We start from the raw sequence: 18,539 nt of genomic DNA on the forward strand, positions 1-18,539 counted from the left end.
AGTCACTGTGTCCTTGTGCATAGCCTGCACTAATTCTGCAAATGTTTCTGGGACTTTGAACTACTGCAGGACTGCCAAATCAGCTTTCATGGGACCTTTTCTGAAACTCCAACTCCTGTCCCATAATGCTCTGCACTATGTAATCTCAAATCAAGTTTGCTCCTCCAAGGCTTGACCCCTATGAAGATATACTACCTGAAAACCAATTAGAGCAAGACCTAAGGAGGTCCAGAAAGTAATGCCTTTAGGAATAAACCTCTTACAACACAAAGTGCAGTACCTTCTTTGCCCTGTTCACTCACAAGGGACAGTCACCAAGGGATGCTTTAGTCCATGCATGGTACTGGGTCTCCTCTATGCGTACTATTCGACTCTTCTGATAATAAAATTCTTACAGAAAGCAACTTTCTGCAAGATGATTATGATCCTCATAGCCCCCTTCTGGCCCAGATAAGTTTAGTTACCCATCCTGTAGCCCCATCTGGTTCACCCTCCCTAGGTCCTAGACCCAATTGCAGACCTAATCTCATATCCTTCAGGCGAGCCTCAATCAGATCTGAAATCCCTCAAGCTGTCCACTTAGTTCCTCTGCTTCCAGTCATGGCCTGATATTTCCTGATGTCTGTGCATATTCTTTTACCATCTCAGAAGTCTTTCACCAGGAAATTTTACAGTAGCAAATGGAAAGGATTTTGTATTTGGGCTGTTTTAAAAGACCTGGAACCACTTTCTCCTCCTTAGATGTAGTTTTGGACTTCTCAGTTGGAGTTTTTCTACTGGAACAAGGTATTCTACTGTTAAGGTTCAGTTGGCGGCCATTTCCAATTTTCATATTGGTCAAAACTATCTCCCCACATCTTTCCTAAGATTATCTAAAGCCTGTTTGAAAGGGACTTTTCTCCTCACACCTCTACAGAGAGATCTGGTTCCAACTTGGGATCTGTCCCTTTTTACTATAATCTCAAACCGGGGCACCATTTGAAACTGCTGCTACACAGGAGCATTCAGGCATGACAGTGAAATGCATTGTCATGGGGCTGTTGGCTCGAGCTCATCAACAGAAAAAGAAGAATCAATAGACCATTTCTGCATGTCCTTTTCTTTTTCCTTCCTCTTTTCTCTCTTTCCTGCCCTTTTCTTTATGTTTGTCTTTGTCTCTCTTCTTTTCCACTGGTTTCTATGATGGAGAAGGCAAACATGGAGAAAAACCCACAGAAGATGTAGGAAGCATCCCCTTCATTCCCAGCTTGGCTGTGTGGTCAACCAGGGCTCTGGCCCCAACACAAAGATCATGTGAATCTTGTAGGTCCAGTTTATGGCTGCACTTCAAACATGTTCTGAAGCCTGAAGTTTCATCCATCACAAGTAAGCAAAGTACACTATTGACAAAGGCACACAGAAAAGATATATAGATAGATTTGGCATTAGAAGTTCGAAGTGGATTCAGTCGAACCCACTTCAGTCGAAGTCCAGAGGCCAAACGGCGACAATGTCAAACCCAACATTGTCGAAGTATGAATCTCGCCCCCATCTCTATCCATGTTAAAGCCCATTTCAAGATTTACAGTGAGTCGTATTTTGACAATGCCGTAATTAGACATTGTCGTTTTAGCGGACGTTGGTCAGTAATTCCATCATTCAATGGAATCTGGTTCGACCTTCCCATGGTAAACCTCTATATATATATATATATATATATATATATATATATATATATATATATATATATATAAAGTTCTTATATATGGGAGAATGAAAGCGCTAAAATAAATTGGTTCCAAAGAAGTGTTTGTCCTTGCTTCATTTACGTTATGCCAAAGAAGTTTATTTTACACACATACACACACACATATATATATATATATATATATATATATATATATATATATATATATATATATATATATACACATACTATAAAGTTACACACACACGCACACGCACATGCGCACACAGACACACACAAAGTCTAGTCACATTAGCAAAACCTTTTGATGCTACAATGTAAACAGTTCAAGTACAAAACACTTAGGCAAACAAGATAGCAGGAGGGACTAACCCAAATATTTTAACTAAGACACTAAGCAGAAAATGTTGGGTGTAAGCCAAGCTCATGCTCTAACTCTATACAGCAGAGCTAATGAAGAAGGAAGATTCCTTCTAAACTATTAGCTATCAACTTTGAAAGTAACTAGTACATAACTATAAACTCTTTCTAATATACCCACAAAAGAAGGCAAATACTGAAAAGCTGTAATATCAAAAAGAACACTGAAAATCTTTAATATCAGAAAGAATAAGCAACTATCACTTATCATAACAGGAGCTTTGTAGAATGCCTCAGACTCTGAAAGTGGAAAATGAGGTCTGAGGAAACAAATTCTACAGAGCATTATGCGAATGGTGGTGGAGCTTCAAAGCTGAAGATTCTGAAGTGCTGTCCACAGATATGATCAGATCTGATAACACACAGGTTGAGACACATGGAAAAGAAAACATTGGGATCATAAGTTTTCCACATAAAATAAAAGTCAGTGGAAGGTTTTCCCCAATGGGGACCTATCTGTCCAGCTCTTGAAGTTCGCTATCCAACTATCAATTTCTCAGTCAGCTAAAGGAGCACTCTCTTCAGTAGCAAAAAGCTAAGAAGCTTTTTGCACCCCACTCCAGCTGTCTTTTTTATGGAGCTCTGCTCTAGGTCCTGAAAGTTGAAGTAATTGGAAGTCACCCTTAGTTTTTGGAACTGTAACAGTGATCAATGTTTGAATATCAGCAGGCCTTGACACACCACTCTCCCTCTGAACTTTTAAACTCCACTTAAGAACTCTCATGTAAAATGTTTCTCCCATTCTGGAAGGGTTGACTGCCTTTTTTTCCTACACCATCCATAAATTTTGAGACAGATATATTGTGAAATTCACAAGAAATGTACTGGCTGACAACAGATACTACAATTTGTACTTCATGTCTCCATCAGGTAAGCATTCAAGTGACTGACTCATTTTTATCAGCTAGCTCTCAATGAAATTACAACATGTGAGACAAGTAGTTTATAACTCAAAAAGTGAATGTGAAGTATGTGTAAACTCACTTCCTAAATCATCTAAGGTCTTAGATGCTGTATGCGGGGGACAGAGAGTAGAACCTTGTACAGCATGACTCTTTTTAAGGGCTACTGCAAAAATGAAGGAATCTGCCTAGGAAGTCTCTGCCCAACAGGTCCATTCATTGGGAAGCTGGAAGATCTTGTTTGGCTACTATGGGACAGATGCCAAAGCATCAGAATTGTCTTATGCTGCCTAAACAAGTAGGCATATCATTTTATTAACCTGGAGAACATCCAAGAAGATTTGGAGAACAGAAGGCTTATTGCAAGATCCCTTTTTAAGATGATATGGGATCTGCAGGCCAACTCACTCTCAGTCTCAATATTTCTTTGTATTTTCCCAAACTTGAGGGATGGTTAGATATCAATCCCTCATCCTTATCAATATATGGAAAGAGGACTGTAGAGAGGCGTATCCAGATATTTCCCCTTGAACTTGTGCTTCCTAGTGGGACTTGCAGTTAATGGGTCTTGGGATGATGAAAAAGTATGCAAGGAATGAGATACTGGAGAGGGATTCTGCTTAGATTTTCTGACCTCTTTGTCCTCTTTAGAAAGATGATGGATGGCTAAAGAACCAAGTAAGAAGTATTCTTTGTTGAGGCTGAAATCACTGTAGTTACATCTGATGGCAGCAAATGCAATAGAGCCAGCATTTTTGGCATTAAGAATGATGCTAGTGACACACACACACACACACACACACACACACACACACACACACACACACACACAAACAGCTGACACGACTAACCCCAGCTGCTTGAAACCAAAGTCAGTTGGGGCCTTTGTTGAGACTAAGAGCATAAGCCCCAAGACTGAAAATGACAATTTGCCCCTAGGCATGGAAACCAGGGGCCCACACTGATGTAGAAGGGTGGAAGGCTGACACAGCCAAATATCAGCATTGGCTTTGAGGAAATCAGGGCTGAAGCTGATGCTACTGGGATAACCCCCGAGCATTGGACTCCCACCCCCCCCAAAAAATTCTGATGCCAATAGGATCATTTACCAAACTGTCAGTGCTGACTGTAAGGTCAACACAGAAGATACTGACCCTGAATGCTGAGATTCTGACAACAAGTTTGCATCCTATGCCAAGACATCTATTGATGATGACATCAGCACCTAGTGTTTGGAATCCAGCCTCAATGAGACTGAAGCCTGAAGGAGGATGTTTGAGGAGATCTGGGATGCACTGACCAAACATTAGGCACTGAAGAAGGGCCTCTATCCATATGAAAAAAGGCATAGACATTTTTGTTGAATTTGATAAATGCCTCCATCACCTTTGTGTAATTAATCTATTTCAGTGGTAGGAACTGAATGATATTTTACTGATAACAGAGATCTTGATGATGAAGATCTGGAAGGAAAAATATATTCTAACCTCAGAATCAGAAAAAAGACAAAACACTGTTATTCCTGACTGGTTTAACAGATTTCATAGGTTCATAGGTAGGTACTAGGCTATTGGCTCTAGGGCCTATATAAGACTAGCCAAAACGGTACCCTGGCTTTCGCCACCCAGGAAAATTATTTTTCTTTGTCCCTGTTGAGCAGAGCCACAGAAGTGATCCCTGGGGTGCATTTCCTATTTCCCATCCAATCATTGAGATTTTTCTTGAAGAGTGCTAATGAGGAGCTTTGTTTGATATAGATAGGTAGTTTGTTCCAGAGTATGGGAAGTCTCTGGGACAGGAAGATATCCCTCCAGCATGTTCTGCTTATTGTGGTGACAAGGTTTAGGTCCCTAGAGCATGTAGCTCAGAGGGATTGGGATTTCTTCAAATGGAGCATGTCCAACAGTTCTGGGTTTCACATAGCTTTGTATGTTAGGCAGAGATCGCCTCTGAGTAGACGATATGCGACTGAGTAACGCTGGAGTTTTTATTTATTTATTTATTTATTTTACATTTGTTGACCGGGCTAGTCTAACTGGATATATGTCCATTTTCAGTAGAGGCCCGGGGAGAAAAGCTCCACTACAGCATTATTGTAAATTGAAAACAAAAATAGCATGTAAGAATACATATTTTAAAAAAAATTATTTGACATAGAGACCAGTAAAAGTGAATATATATTACATAAGAGAATACAAAAATGACATGTTTATAACAGGACTAATATGTGAAAAGGCAATATTACAGAGTAAAACATAACTTAATATAAAAAGACAAGACAGGGTGATTTTTGTTTTCTCATTCTTTCAAGGGATGCATAATTTGTGTATGTAAAGATGGTGGATTGAGGAGGAAAAAATTAGTCAGGATTAGTACATGGGCAAAGCCATTGTAAAGATAGGTAGATTCTTAGTTGCTTTTTGAAAAGTGGTGTGGATTCAAGGGATGTTAGTTTGTTAGGAAGCTTGTTCCAAGAATTACCAATGGTATTATTGAAAAGACAGTCTCCAGATTTGTTGTTAGATTTAAGGGTGGCAACTAGTGACTTATTTGCTGAGCGTAGGGTTGTTAGATTTTTATAAGGGCTAATAAGGGTAGAGAGTATGGGTGTATTTGTAGGATGATACAGGATCTTATAGGTAATAATTAGTTGTTGGAGAAGAAGTTGGTTTTGCAGTTCCAGCCATCCTAATTTTTTCAGATTTTGGCAATGGTGCGTATGGAATGGGGAACCAGTTGCAAATCTGGCAATGTTATTATAGGAGGTGGCCAGTTTGTTTAGGTTATTTTTGGATAGGTTAGTATAGATAGGTGAGGCATATAGAAGAGTGGAAATTAGGTGTGATTGGGCCATTGTAGTCCTGGCAGAGGGAGTAAGGAAGGTTTTTAGCCTGTAAAGGGAACCAAGTTTTCTATTAAGTGATTTAATGGTTAAGTTTATGTGTGGGTCAAAACTAAGATTATTATTGATTGTTACACCTAAAGGTTTAGTTGTAGTATCAGGTACTATTACTGTGCCATTATTTGATGCTACTGAGAAGTAGATAGGGGGAGACTTTTGGGTAGGGGTAAAAAGTAGAAGTTTGGTTTTCTTAGGGTTTAGGAGGAGACAGCATTTGGAGAACCAGTCTTCTGCTAAGTTGAATACTTCTTGGGTGCTAGACTGTAGTTCAGCCTGAGATGCTGCAGTACAGATTAATGTAGTCATAGGCATATTGTATGCAGGTGGTTTGAGGGAGAGATGAATTCAGGTTATTAATAAATATAGAAAAGTGGAGGGGTCCAAGAATAGAACCTTGTGGGACTCCTAGGGAGATAGGGAGCTGAGTTGATAGGTTATTGTCCCAGAGGACTGCTTGTTGTCTGTTTTCTAGATATGAATTAAACCATTTGATTGTTAAAGTGTCTACTATAAGTGATTGAAGGGTGTCTAACATTAGGTGGTGATTCACCATATCGAAGGCTTTTGGAGAGGTCTAAAAATAGAGCAGAGGAGAGCAAGTTGTTATTGAGATTCTTATTGATACAGTCTGAAAAGCATAGTAGTGCGGTAGTGGTACTATGAAATGGTCTTAAGCCATGTTGGCAGTCAGCTAAGAGATTATTTAGTAGGAGATGATCAAGTAGTTGCCGATGAATGCATTTTCCATGATTTTAGCTAATGGAGAGAGTAGTGCTATAGGACGGAAATTGGAGAGTTCAGTTGAGTTGCCTCCTTTGTATAATGGGATAATATGTGAGACTTTCCAGAGTGATGGTATAGAAACCTCTGTAATAGTTCTATTTATTAAGATGGAGATAGGGTAAACAAGTACACCAGCTGCCATTTGTAGAAATTCAGCTGGGAGGAAGTCAGCAGAAGGAGTACAAGGTTTTAGTTTGTGAAGTAGGGTGCGGATGAGAGTTGTTGGAACAGGCTGCAGTTTTAAGGCTGGAGGTAAATCGGTGAGAGAGCATGTCTTAGAGATGCTAGTGGAAGACAGGGTATTTGCTAGGGATTGAGCTGTTTCAGAGAAAGATTTGTTAAAAGTATTGGCTATTTGGCTAGGAGTATTCAGAGTCAGATTGGTAGAGGTAGGTCTTTTGGAGTGTCCTGGGTGGAGTAGGCTGTTTATACCTGTCCAGAATTTTTGTGGGTTTTGATGCTGGGCTTGCTGGAATTTCTGGTAGTAGTTTTTTTATCTTGAAATATTGATTTCTTTGTAGTATATCTGAGCTGTCTAAAGGTTTCCTGATCAGTTGGGTTTTTGGTATTTCTCCATTTGGACCAAATTCTATTTCTCTGAATCATCTTTTGTCTTGTTTCTTTTGTTAGCCAAGGTGCTAGCTTGTTCCTAGTCCTAACTGTACGAGAGGGGGCATGGTGTTCTAGGATTTGTAGGAATTTAATGTTAAAATAAGAGACAGCTTTGTCAAGAGGTAGGTATTTTAGAGGTGACCGATTGCATGCTTTAAGTTCTGCTTGGAAGCTAGCTGGTTTGAAGTTTCTTTTGTTGTGGGTAGTTCTAAAGGTTGCTTGGTTGGATATAATGTTTTTTTGTCTGGTTAGGAAGGTAAAGGAATGATCACTAATATCATCAGGGAGTATACCTGTTTTATAAGAGAGGGGATTACTGTTTACCAGTATCCAGTCTAAGGTGGCTTGCTTATTGCTGGGTTTATGGGTTCTAGTAGGGGAGGTGATAATTTGATTAAAGCCATAAAGGTGTATGTGGGTAGTTAGTTTGCCAGAGGTACAACAGTTCCAGTCTATGTTGAAGTCTCCAAGAAGTATAGTTTCTTGTGGGAAGGAAGTTGATAGCCAACTAAGGATATTCTCAAGAGTATTAATGTTATTACCTGGAGGGATATAGGTGCAAATTATATTTAATGATTTATTGGTGTTAATTTGGAGTTTAGAGATTAACATTTCAGCATTACTGGGTGGGGGAGGTTTTACATCTATTGATAATACCTGTAGTTTAGATTTATACAGTATAGCAACCCCACCACCTTTTTTATTTAGGCGGTCGAAACGTAGGATGTTGTAACCTGGTGGGATTATATCATTATCCTTAGTAACAGGTTTGAGCCATGTTTCAGTTAGACATAGGATGTCAAAGGAGTGTAAGTCTAGGAGGGCATGTAGATGGGTAATTTTATGATTTAAGCTGCATACATGAAGTGGCCCATGAGAAGAGAGTTATGGGAATTAGTGAGAGTGTAGGGGGTGTTGGGATAGGATGAATTGGGATCAGAGATGGAGGTGTTTGGACCTGGGTTTGGTTGAATATCACCATGAAGTAGTAGATGCTGCAGAGGAGTATGAGAGTGTTTCAAGAGCTTACATAAAAAGGGGATAGATTTTCTAGTCTGGTGATACTTTATATGGTAAAGTCTATGAAATTGTAGAGGATGGTAGGCTGATGAGGATGTAATGTTACTGTGTATTTGTGGGGCTAGATTAGTACATAGAGTAGTTTGTTTTAGGGGGTGATGAAATATAGAGAGGGTTAGATGTTCATAGGAAGTAAGGAAATATGATAAAATTAGAAGGGTAAGGATTAAGAGAAAGAGAAACTTGTTAGTGAGTCCTAGCCTAACGATAATGGCCATGGCTGGAGAGAATGATAGAATCTGGGGGGGGGGGGTTGTTAATAGATAGAGTGGAGTTGTTGAGCAATAGATTAGGTAGAGGGTGCACACATGAAAAATGGAGGTAATGGAAAGGTGTTTAATGAGATGAAATGGGCTGATTGGTTGAGTGTAAGATGGGGGTGTGGCTTGAGAAGTATAAGGTTAGATGCACTGGGGGTGGGTGGAATTTGGGGTTAGGGAGCTGAGTGAGCCCGCAGGGCAAAGGAGCGGGTTTGAGCAATTGAAAGACAAGCTCACAGAAACAATCAGAGAAACCTTCAGAATACTACTACACACTTAGTAGTTCCAGGTAAGAGGGGAGTGCTCATATAGGTAGTAAGTAACAAGGATAGGGGACTGCAGTAACGAAATTAAGTAAAGAAAGGTCTGCATAGTTTACAGATACAAATGCCAGATAACTAAAAAGGATTTAGAACGGTCAAGTTTTATTTCATAAAAAATGAGGGTCAGGAGTATTCAGAAGCCTATTGAAGCTTAAGTAAGGGTACCACCTAGTGGCGAGATGGAAGAAATTACATTTCAGCTGTTCGGGTAAAGCAGAGAACAGAGGACACAGCTGGTAGATCCGAGTCGAGGAGGGAGCAAAAAGTCCTATGGGATAGATAGGGGGGATATGGCTGCTGGGTACTAGACTCAGGTGGGAGATTAGGTACAAAATTGTTGATTTACCAGAAATGGTTACTTTATTCTTCAGAGAGAATAGTAATTTAACTATACAGCTTAGGTGCTAGGTCAAACATACTTTCACAGATCCTTTAGATGGAAGATAGTTTGAGTATAGGTCAGCAACTTCCTCAAGGATATAGTTGAGATGTTTGCCGTTAGTATTGGGGGTCCTTGAAAGGCAGGCAGGTTAGAAATCTTACAGCAGGACAGGAGGTTACAAGCTGGGTTGTTTAGGGAGAAGAGAAAAAAGTAGTAGATTAACATAGGTCAGTATTAATTATAGCAATTGGCATAAGCAGTTTTAGGCTGAGAGGCAAAAAATATAATTTCTTTAAGAAAGACAACCACCTTACACATGCACATCTTCTAAAAACTTACAAAAGCACAGTGGAAATATAACTAACATGAGACAGAACATAAGGTAGAATCTAAAATACTATAACAATTGCAAGCCAAGTAGGGTAAATTCATAGCACAGTAGATTGTCAGTACACAAATATATGGGTTATAAGCAAATTGGACTATTTCACAAGTAACCTATCACTAGATCATACATATATAAGTAGCAACCCACATGGGCCACGTAGTAACAAGAACGGCAGGTTAGTGACTATAAACCATTGCAGGAATGCTTTCACTTTAGCGTGTGGATTTGAGATAAAACACATTAGCCCATGACAGTGGGTGCATACAACATAATTGAACTAATGCATACTGAGTTTTTTAAGACGGTCTGCGTAGGGCATCTGTTTGAGGTCAGTAATCCTCTTTGTGAGGTATTTCTACGGCCTTTCCAGTTGTTGTAGATGTCTTGTGAGGTACATACCAAAAGGGGCATTGTACTCTATAATGGGTCTAATGAGTGATGAGTAGAGGGGAACAATGACCTCTTTTTTCCTGGATGAGAAACCTTTTGTGATGAGGTGTGCCACGTAGAAGGCTTTCCTGAATACGGTGGCAATGTGATTATCAAAGGAGAGACTACTGTTCACCTGTGTCCCATGTTCTCTTATCACACTTTCCATGTTAAGTAGACTACCGCCTATGTGGTAGTTCATGGGTACAGAGTTTTTACCAAAGGGGATGACAATGCACTTTTTGGCATTGAGCTTGAGGCCATGGGTTTGACATCAGGCATTTGTCTCAGTGAGGTCCTTTTGTAGGATGTCCACATCGTTAGGAGTTTTAATTATGGCTTCTAGTTTGCAGTCATCTGCAAACATCATTAGCCAAAGACAGTCTGTGTTAGCCTGTACTTCAGAGAAGTAGATACCAAACAAGAGAGGACCCAGGACTGAACCCTGTGGTACTCCAACTCCACTTGTCGCTGGTCTGAAGTCGGATTTGGAGTCTGCTACTTTCACAGTGTGGTTTCTGTCAGTGAGCCAGTTGGCAACCCATCTTGTGACATAGGGATTTATACCTAGTTTAGTGAGTTTATCTATAATTCCAGAGTGGTGGATGGTGTTGAAAGCCTTGGCGAGATCTAGATAGGCTGTGTGAACCACCTTACCCTTGTCTGGTGACTGCTTCAAAGAAGTCTATCAGGTTTAGGAGACATGATCTGCCTTTTACAAACCCGAACTGGGTGGGGTCCAGAGTTTGGAGATTACCAATGTCTTTGTTTATAAGTTCCGTGATGATATGTTCCATGGGCTTGCAGACCAGGTTCGTCAGGCTAATGGGGCAGTAGTTCCTGGGGTCCATGGTGGCTCCCCCTTTGTGGAGTGAGATAACCGTCGCTGTGTGCCATTCAATGGACACAAAGCCTGAGGTGAGGCTATGATTGAACATGGTACTTAGGTGGGGTGCCAGTTCATTCTGTAGTTCATGTAGAATGCAGCCCGGGATGTTGTCAGGTCCCATGGATGCTGTGTTCTTGGCTTTGGAGAGTGTGGTTTTTACCTGTGCAGCCGTGATTACAGGAACTTGCATTCTTCTGGTATAGAGATGGGCCTTTTAGGGGGTTTGGGGGGGTAAAGTTAGCACTGACCCTATCTGCCAGGATGTTGGCAATATCAGTTGGGTCTGTATATTTAGTGCCATTGTCCTGTAACTCAGAGCAGATCTGAGTGTTGCCATTGAGATTCTTATCATAACTATAGAATGCTTTGTGGTTGTCTTTAGAATCAGTGGCAATTTTCTTTTCGTAACTAACTTTGGAGGATTTTATGAGGGATCTCAGCTTCTTACTGAGGCTGATCAGGGAGTTCCTCCAATCATGGGATTTTACTCTTTTTTGCAACAGTTTCTTTCTTCTGTTGTAGAGTTTGTTTATGGCTGGGGACCACCCGATTGGCTTCCTTTTTTTGGAGGATAGATTTTCTAGTCAAATCCTCATAGCTACTTGATATAACTCTCCTGTCCAAGGCTTTTTTTTTTTTTTTTTTTTTTGCTAAAGCACCAATTGAGTGCTTTTTTAATCTGTCATCCATATCTCCTCGGTCAATTCTTTAATCTCTGCAAAACCGTTATGCTTCTTCTTTTCTATCTTCATCTTTATAATTTTCTTTTAAGTTTCAGTGATGGGTTCAGTAGTACAGGCCGGTGAGGCTGATAACAAGGCTGAGCTCTTGATTGGAGATGAAGTGGGAGTGGGCAAAGAGCTATCTTTTAACTTAGATAATATCAGTCTGTGTTTTCTGTCCTTAACTGTTCACAAATCCCACCTTTAACAGTGAAATGCTCTTCTTCTAAGCAGAAAACACAAAATGTGTCTGTCTTTGGGGAGGATCAATTCCAAGATGAGATGTAAAGGAATAAAGACATATAGACTGTAAGGCAATCACTTACATTTTTAAACAAATTAGTGGAATGTTGCAAAATGCAGCCTAGGGCCATTTTATTTCTGATGGAAGCATGACAAGTGGGAAAAGAATTTTGGAGAAGAAGCCCACATTTGCAGAACATTGTGGGATAAGGGGAGAGGAGCATGGGAAAGTTTCAGATGCCTACCTGGCTACAGATCTGTAGCTTTAATGCTGCTGTTGATGATGGGTCTCTTCATATCTTTCAATATTGTTAGTGACATTTTAGATTCATGAAATTTTGATTTATAAGCCATAAATGTTTTCTTTACCTCAGGTCCATGTTTGATGTTGGTGATTAGTGTAATGACAGAATGGAAGGAATTATCCACATACCCGAAAAAATTTCATTCTGGGATATGTTATGTGACAGAATTAAACAAGTCAAAGTTATCTGGGAGAACTACATTACTTGGTCATAGTGAAGGAGCCATATCATGTGGGGGCACTCAAGATGGACAGGTAATGGCAGAGAGAAATTAGACTAAGTTAAGACAAGTTGGGAAAGCAATGATAATCTACCCACTATTACTGCTGTGAAAACCCTATGGATAAAAATCAAGCAGAGACGTGTTGAAATTATACCAGGAAATGAGATCCTGTCCAGCATACTACTGGGGAATTGCAGAGGACATGTATAAATTGTGCTAGAGGTTATGAAGCTGCTAGATTAAAGCCAACAGGGTATCTAATTGCAAAAGTATCCAGATATGGAAAGAAAGACTGATACTGCAAAATAAATAAATAGAACAATAAATACAAATATACACCACTGGAACTTAAAATGTAAGAACTATGAGCCAAGGTAAACTTGATTTAGATAAGGATGAGGTAACGAGCAAATACTGACAGCTTGAGAATTAGTGAACTAAAATGGATTGGAATAGGTCATTTTGCTTACACAATCATCAGAGCTTTTACTGTGGACAAGAACCCTGGAGAAGAAATGAAATATCTTTCATCTTTCATAAAATTGTGTCCACACTAGTACTCAGCTACACTCAGATTATAAAAGATCTCAGACTCCAAGACATGGCATTCAACATTACAGTGACACTTTCAGCTGCACAAACTGAAGAAGAGGAAGTCCATCATATCTATGTGAATTTGAAGCATCTTCTACATATTACACCAACAAATATATTACAGTCATAACATGTGACTGAAATATTAAAGATGGTAGTCAAACAACAACTTGGAATAAAATGCAAGTATTGGCTTGGAGTGTGAACTAGGAAATAGGCTAGTAGAATTCTGTCAAAATACTTCAGTCATAAACACTTTGTTTCAACAGTCCAAGGGACAGCTTTACACATGGATGTCACCAAATGGTCAATACTAAAATTAAATTATATTTTTTGCAGTCAGAGATGGAAGACCTCTATGCAGTCAAGAAAGACAAGTCCTGGAGCCAACCATGGCTCAGACCATTAACTTCCCCTTGCAAAGTTTATAATTAATGAAAACAAGAAAATCCTCTAGGCCAGATTGATACAAGCTCAATACGATTTCAAATAAATGTGTAGTGGAGGTGAAGAACAAATTTAAGGTATTAGACTTAATGAATAGAGAGCTTGAAAGATGACAGAGGTTTCTAATGTTGTGCAGCATGTGGCAGTCTGTAAAGGCTTCAGAACTGGATGTGGAAAAAGAGTTATATTCAATGAAATTAGACTGTATGCAGTTTAAGAGAACTGCAAGCAGAAAAAGGATGTATGCTTAAATGAGCAGTGAAAACAAATGGATGAAGATAGCAGTATAGGAAAGATAGATCTTTTCAAGTATACGGGCAGTATTAAGCCACACTTGCATTTAAAAATGGGTATGATAAAAGACAAAGATGGGACAGACCTTGTAGAAGATGTTAAGAAGAGATGGCAGGAACACACAGAAAAACTACAAAAGAAGGACCTTAACATCACTGATCCATACCATGGTATGTGCTGTGATCTACAGCCAGACATCCCGGAGAATAACATTAAATGGGTCTAGTGGTATGGCTGCAGGAAGGAATGGAATTATGGCACAATTATTTGAAATCCTACAAAATTATCCTGTTACAGTATTGCTTGGAATTTGCTAGCAAGAACTGAATACACTATAGTAGCAACTAGAATGGAAAAAAGTATATATTTTAATCCAAAAGGACAGTACTAAATAGTGCTCAAGTTATCAAACAATTGCACGATTTTCAAATGCCAGCAAAGTAATGCTCAAGACCGTGCAACCCAAATTCCAGCAGTATATGACATAGAACTGCCAGATGTTCAAGCTGGTTTTAAAAGGGGATGGTGCACCAGAGATCAAACTTCCAACATCCACTGAATAATCAAGGAAGCAAGGGAACTCCTCTGGCATGATCTTAGAGAAATTGGGATAGTGAATCACCTTATTTATGTGCTGAATAATCTGAATGCAAAACAAAATGCAACAGCTAGAAATGAAATGGAATAGCTAAGTTGTTCAAAACTGGGAAAAATGAGTGCAACAAGGTTGCATATTACCATCCAATGTATGTATGTATGTATTTATTTATTCAGTTTGGTAACTGGGATACAGCACTAATCCTTATGGCCCAATTTTAGTCTCAGCCTGGACAAATATAAATGACAGTAGACAAGCTAACAAGAAATATTATAAGCACAAACAAAACGTGTGAAGATAGCAGTGAATTAATAACTGTAATAATAATAATAAAGCACACAGTACGTATTCAATTTACTTGCCTAATATATCATGTGAACAGCTGTGCTAAATGAATAAACTGTAGGAATCAAAACTACTGGGAGAAATATTAAAAGCTCAGATATGTAGATGGTACCACTGTGAGAAGTGAGAGTGAGGAAGAGTTTCACAGCCAGGTAATGAAGGCAAAGCAGAAAGCATAAAAGCAAGTTTGCTTCTCATCATCATAAAAAATAAAATAAAAGTATCTCATCTAGCTGTATCAATTCTTTGACAGTAGATGGGGAAGAAGAAAAGGAAATGACAGATTTTATTTACCCAGAGTTTAAAATCTCTGTAGATGTTAATTGCAGCTACGGAATTAAAAAATGGCTGCATCCTGAAAGGAAACTTATGGTAGGCAAATCTACATAAGATTTTAAACAGTCGAGATTTCTACTGTCAGCAGAGGTCCATACAGTTGAAATTATAGCCTCCCAGTAACAGCTTACAGGCAGTCCCCGAGTTATAGACATCCGACTTGCAAACGACCCATAGATAGGAATGGGCTGCCGCAATGTCGAAAATAATGTGAAAATAAATACAAATCTTTAAAGTTGCCCAAATCTTACCTTAAAATGAAGAATTATGTTGTGCTTTCCTTTTCCCTGTTTTCCCCATTTATGAACTTGCTCGCACGTCTTGTTAGAGCAGTTACTTCCGCTTTCACGGAGTGCAAGAGATTCTATTGGTTAAGAGATCACTGTGTTGGTGATCTGATTGATCAAGACTGCTGGCTTGTACAGTGCACAGTATTGAGCAGTTACTGTACTGTATAGTAAAGCGGGCAAATGACATTGTGGCTCACTAGGGTCTAGGTGACAGTAGGAGGTCTGGCTGACGTCTGAAAGTTCAGAAAAGAGTGGAAAACATTTGTGGGTGATGTCTATAGTACAGAAATGAAGTGAAGTAAGCAACATATTTTTTGTATGGGACATTCTACTGTACTGTGCTGCATTGCAATGCAGTACAATAGAACTTTCCTTGTACTTGTTTTGACTTGCATACAAACTTGACTTAAGAACAGACTAAAAAAACGGATCTCATCATTAACCTGGGGACTGTGTGTATGTTTGTGGCAGCAAGACTATAAGGACAGACTAAAAATAGATTTCATCATTAACCTGGGGACTGCCTGTATGTTTGTGGCAGCTAGACTATAAGGACAGACTAAAAAATAGATTTCATCATTAACCTGGGGACTGCCTGTATGTTTGTGGCAGCTAAACTATAATGCCAGACTAAAAAATAGATTTCATCATTAACCTGGGGACTGTGTGCATATTTGTGGCAGCTAGACTATAGGTAATGCCATGCTCTAGGAATTCAATGCTTCTGAACTGCGGTGCTGGAGAGCTTTTGGGAATTTCATACATAGTGACATCAAATCAGTCAATTATTAAGAAAATACTTGCAGACTGCTCACTGAAATGTCTAATAGTGCAACTAAAACTCAAATATTTTGGCTAAATAATGCAAAAAATTATAATTCATCAGAGAAGACACGGAGGTTTGGAAACATCCAAGGCAAAAGATGAAAAGGGTAGCACCAGGAAAGATAGTTAGACAGCATTACTAAAGTAATGAATGTGTCTTTGCAAGATCATGAAAAAAAACAGTTTTTGATAGACAGCCCTGGTGTGCTTAAGGTCACAAAGAGTTAGACTTGAATAAATGACAGATTAACAACAGCAACAGAATTATATTCCACAGCAAATTATGAACTCCTTTATCTGTTATTTTAACAGACAAAATTACAATACAAGTGATCAAATGGTGGACAACTAAAAGTAATTCGGTAGAAATGCATTCCCTAGCAAAGTCTGACTACTTTTTGTATTACTTCACCAGAAAAAAAAAACTGGAACACAAATGATCTCATAAAATGGGTATTGTCATTGCTGGGACCTCACAAACACTTAACATGTTAGCATCACAAAATCCTTTATCTTATGCATGGCAGAATATAATGTTTTAAGCATAATGCCCAATTAAAAAAATGTTTCTTTAAAAGATCACCATCTAGATATGTAAAGTGTGTGTGTGTAGATTCTTCTGTTAAAAATAATTTTCTAATGTATTCCTCTAAATGGTATTACGCAAATAACAAAAGTGGAGTCTGCTGTTTTAACATATATATATATATATATATATATATATATATGTATACACATACACACACACACACACACACACACACACACATACATACATGTAATGTACTAATACATACATATCATTATGCACACAGGATTTCTTTCCAATTGATTTCAGACCTTCATCATATTCACAGAATTTAAGTTTCATGCTACATACAATGTATTGAAATTAATAAAAAAGGAACATAAGTATTGGACTTACACACTGTGCTCCAGTTGCTAACATCTGACAGGTGGGTGCACACGCTGCTCCATATTCACCATCTCTCTGTTGTGCTGAACATTTAAAGAAACGCTGGGGAGGAGGGCAATATTCTGAAATATTATATTATTGTGTTAGCTACCATAAATGCTAAATCTGAAATGGAATTTACAAAAGGCAAATGTTTGCTGACATGATAAATACATCATTTATGAAAGCCAGACATCACATGATATACATTCTTATTGTACATTAGATCACAATAATGCCTGTGATAATAATTATGATAAAAATAGCAAGAAAGGAGAATAATCTTGCTGAGCATTGATCAGTTTATGGACTAAATGCCAGATTCAGAGTTGCTTTTTATTCTGCAGACTAACTATAGTGAGGACAGTGACTCAGCTGCTGGATAACAGATGTACAATTCAGAAACAGACCCATGCCTGCCAGGTGGTGCTCAGTAAACCTGGTGAGGAGATTAACGGTGTACAGTAGAGCAATTTATTCAATGGTATAGCTTGGTGGGGGAACTTTCAGTGAATACTGAATGCGAGGTATCATAGCCTACATGGACTGCATCATGAAAACGCTATAAGAACTTGGCAAAGGAGTTATTTTTATACAAAGTAAATAAACAGACTCCAGAAAATACAGTAGGTTGGAAGCTGTGAACAAATGTTTAGGTGAAACAATGGAGAACAGCTGAGAACCAATATGATGCTCTGTCAGTAGCAGACATATCAGCCTTGCTGTTCAGAATGATCTTGAGGTTGTAGTGGTCCACAAAGAAGCCATATTACATATTATTGCTACCAGACTGCAATCTGTCTTCCATTTAAAGTGTTTAATAACAGTCACAGTTTTCTGTTCCGACCTGGCCATTGACTATGTTTCTTGACGTTCCAGGGCAAGAATCTTCTGCATATTATGCAGCATGGTTTTCATCCATTGATACCTGAAGATGTCTTTTATGTGAATTCCTCTTGTGAACTGAAGGATTTCTGACAAAATTGCTTTTCCAACCCATGCCTGAAAGAAATGCTAATACCTCATACGCTGTAAATACTGCAGGAACATCAACATTTTCAAAACAAACTTATCCATAAAATACAAATGATTTCAAAATGTCAAAATGCAAATGAATAAATAAATGTAATTGTAATTTTATGTTTCATTTTGAATACAGATATATTTCTATTGCAGTGCACCAGATATATTTTCAAACCAGTTGCTTTATCTCAGTAACCTTACCCACTACACACACAGAATCAGCAACCACTTTAATTGAGTTATGCATGCATAAATATAAATATATATGTATGCATTTATATC

General features: G+C 38.6%; 1 protein-coding gene across 1 annotated transcript in view; it reads right to left on the reverse strand.

Moving 5' to 3' along the window:
• Positions 1 to 18,539, reverse strand: part of LOC122791453 (mucin-6-like) — a 1,454,314-nt gene that overhangs the window by 844,597 nt on the left and 591,178 nt on the right. The window contains exon 19 of the mRNA XM_044059198.1: positions 17,205 to 17,317. Within this exon, the coding sequence (XP_043915133.1) occupies positions 17,205 to 17,317 (113 nt within the window). The remainder of the gene's footprint in view (positions 1 to 17,204; positions 17,318 to 18,539) is intronic.

The sequence above is a fragment of the Protopterus annectens genome, chromosome 17.part0 (genome assembly GCF_019279795.1).
Source record: "Protopterus annectens isolate FY-2018-M chromosome 17.part0, PAN1.0, whole genome shotgun sequence".
NCBI classification, from domain to species: domain Eukaryota; kingdom Metazoa; phylum Chordata; order Ceratodontiformes; family Protopteridae; genus Protopterus; species Protopterus annectens.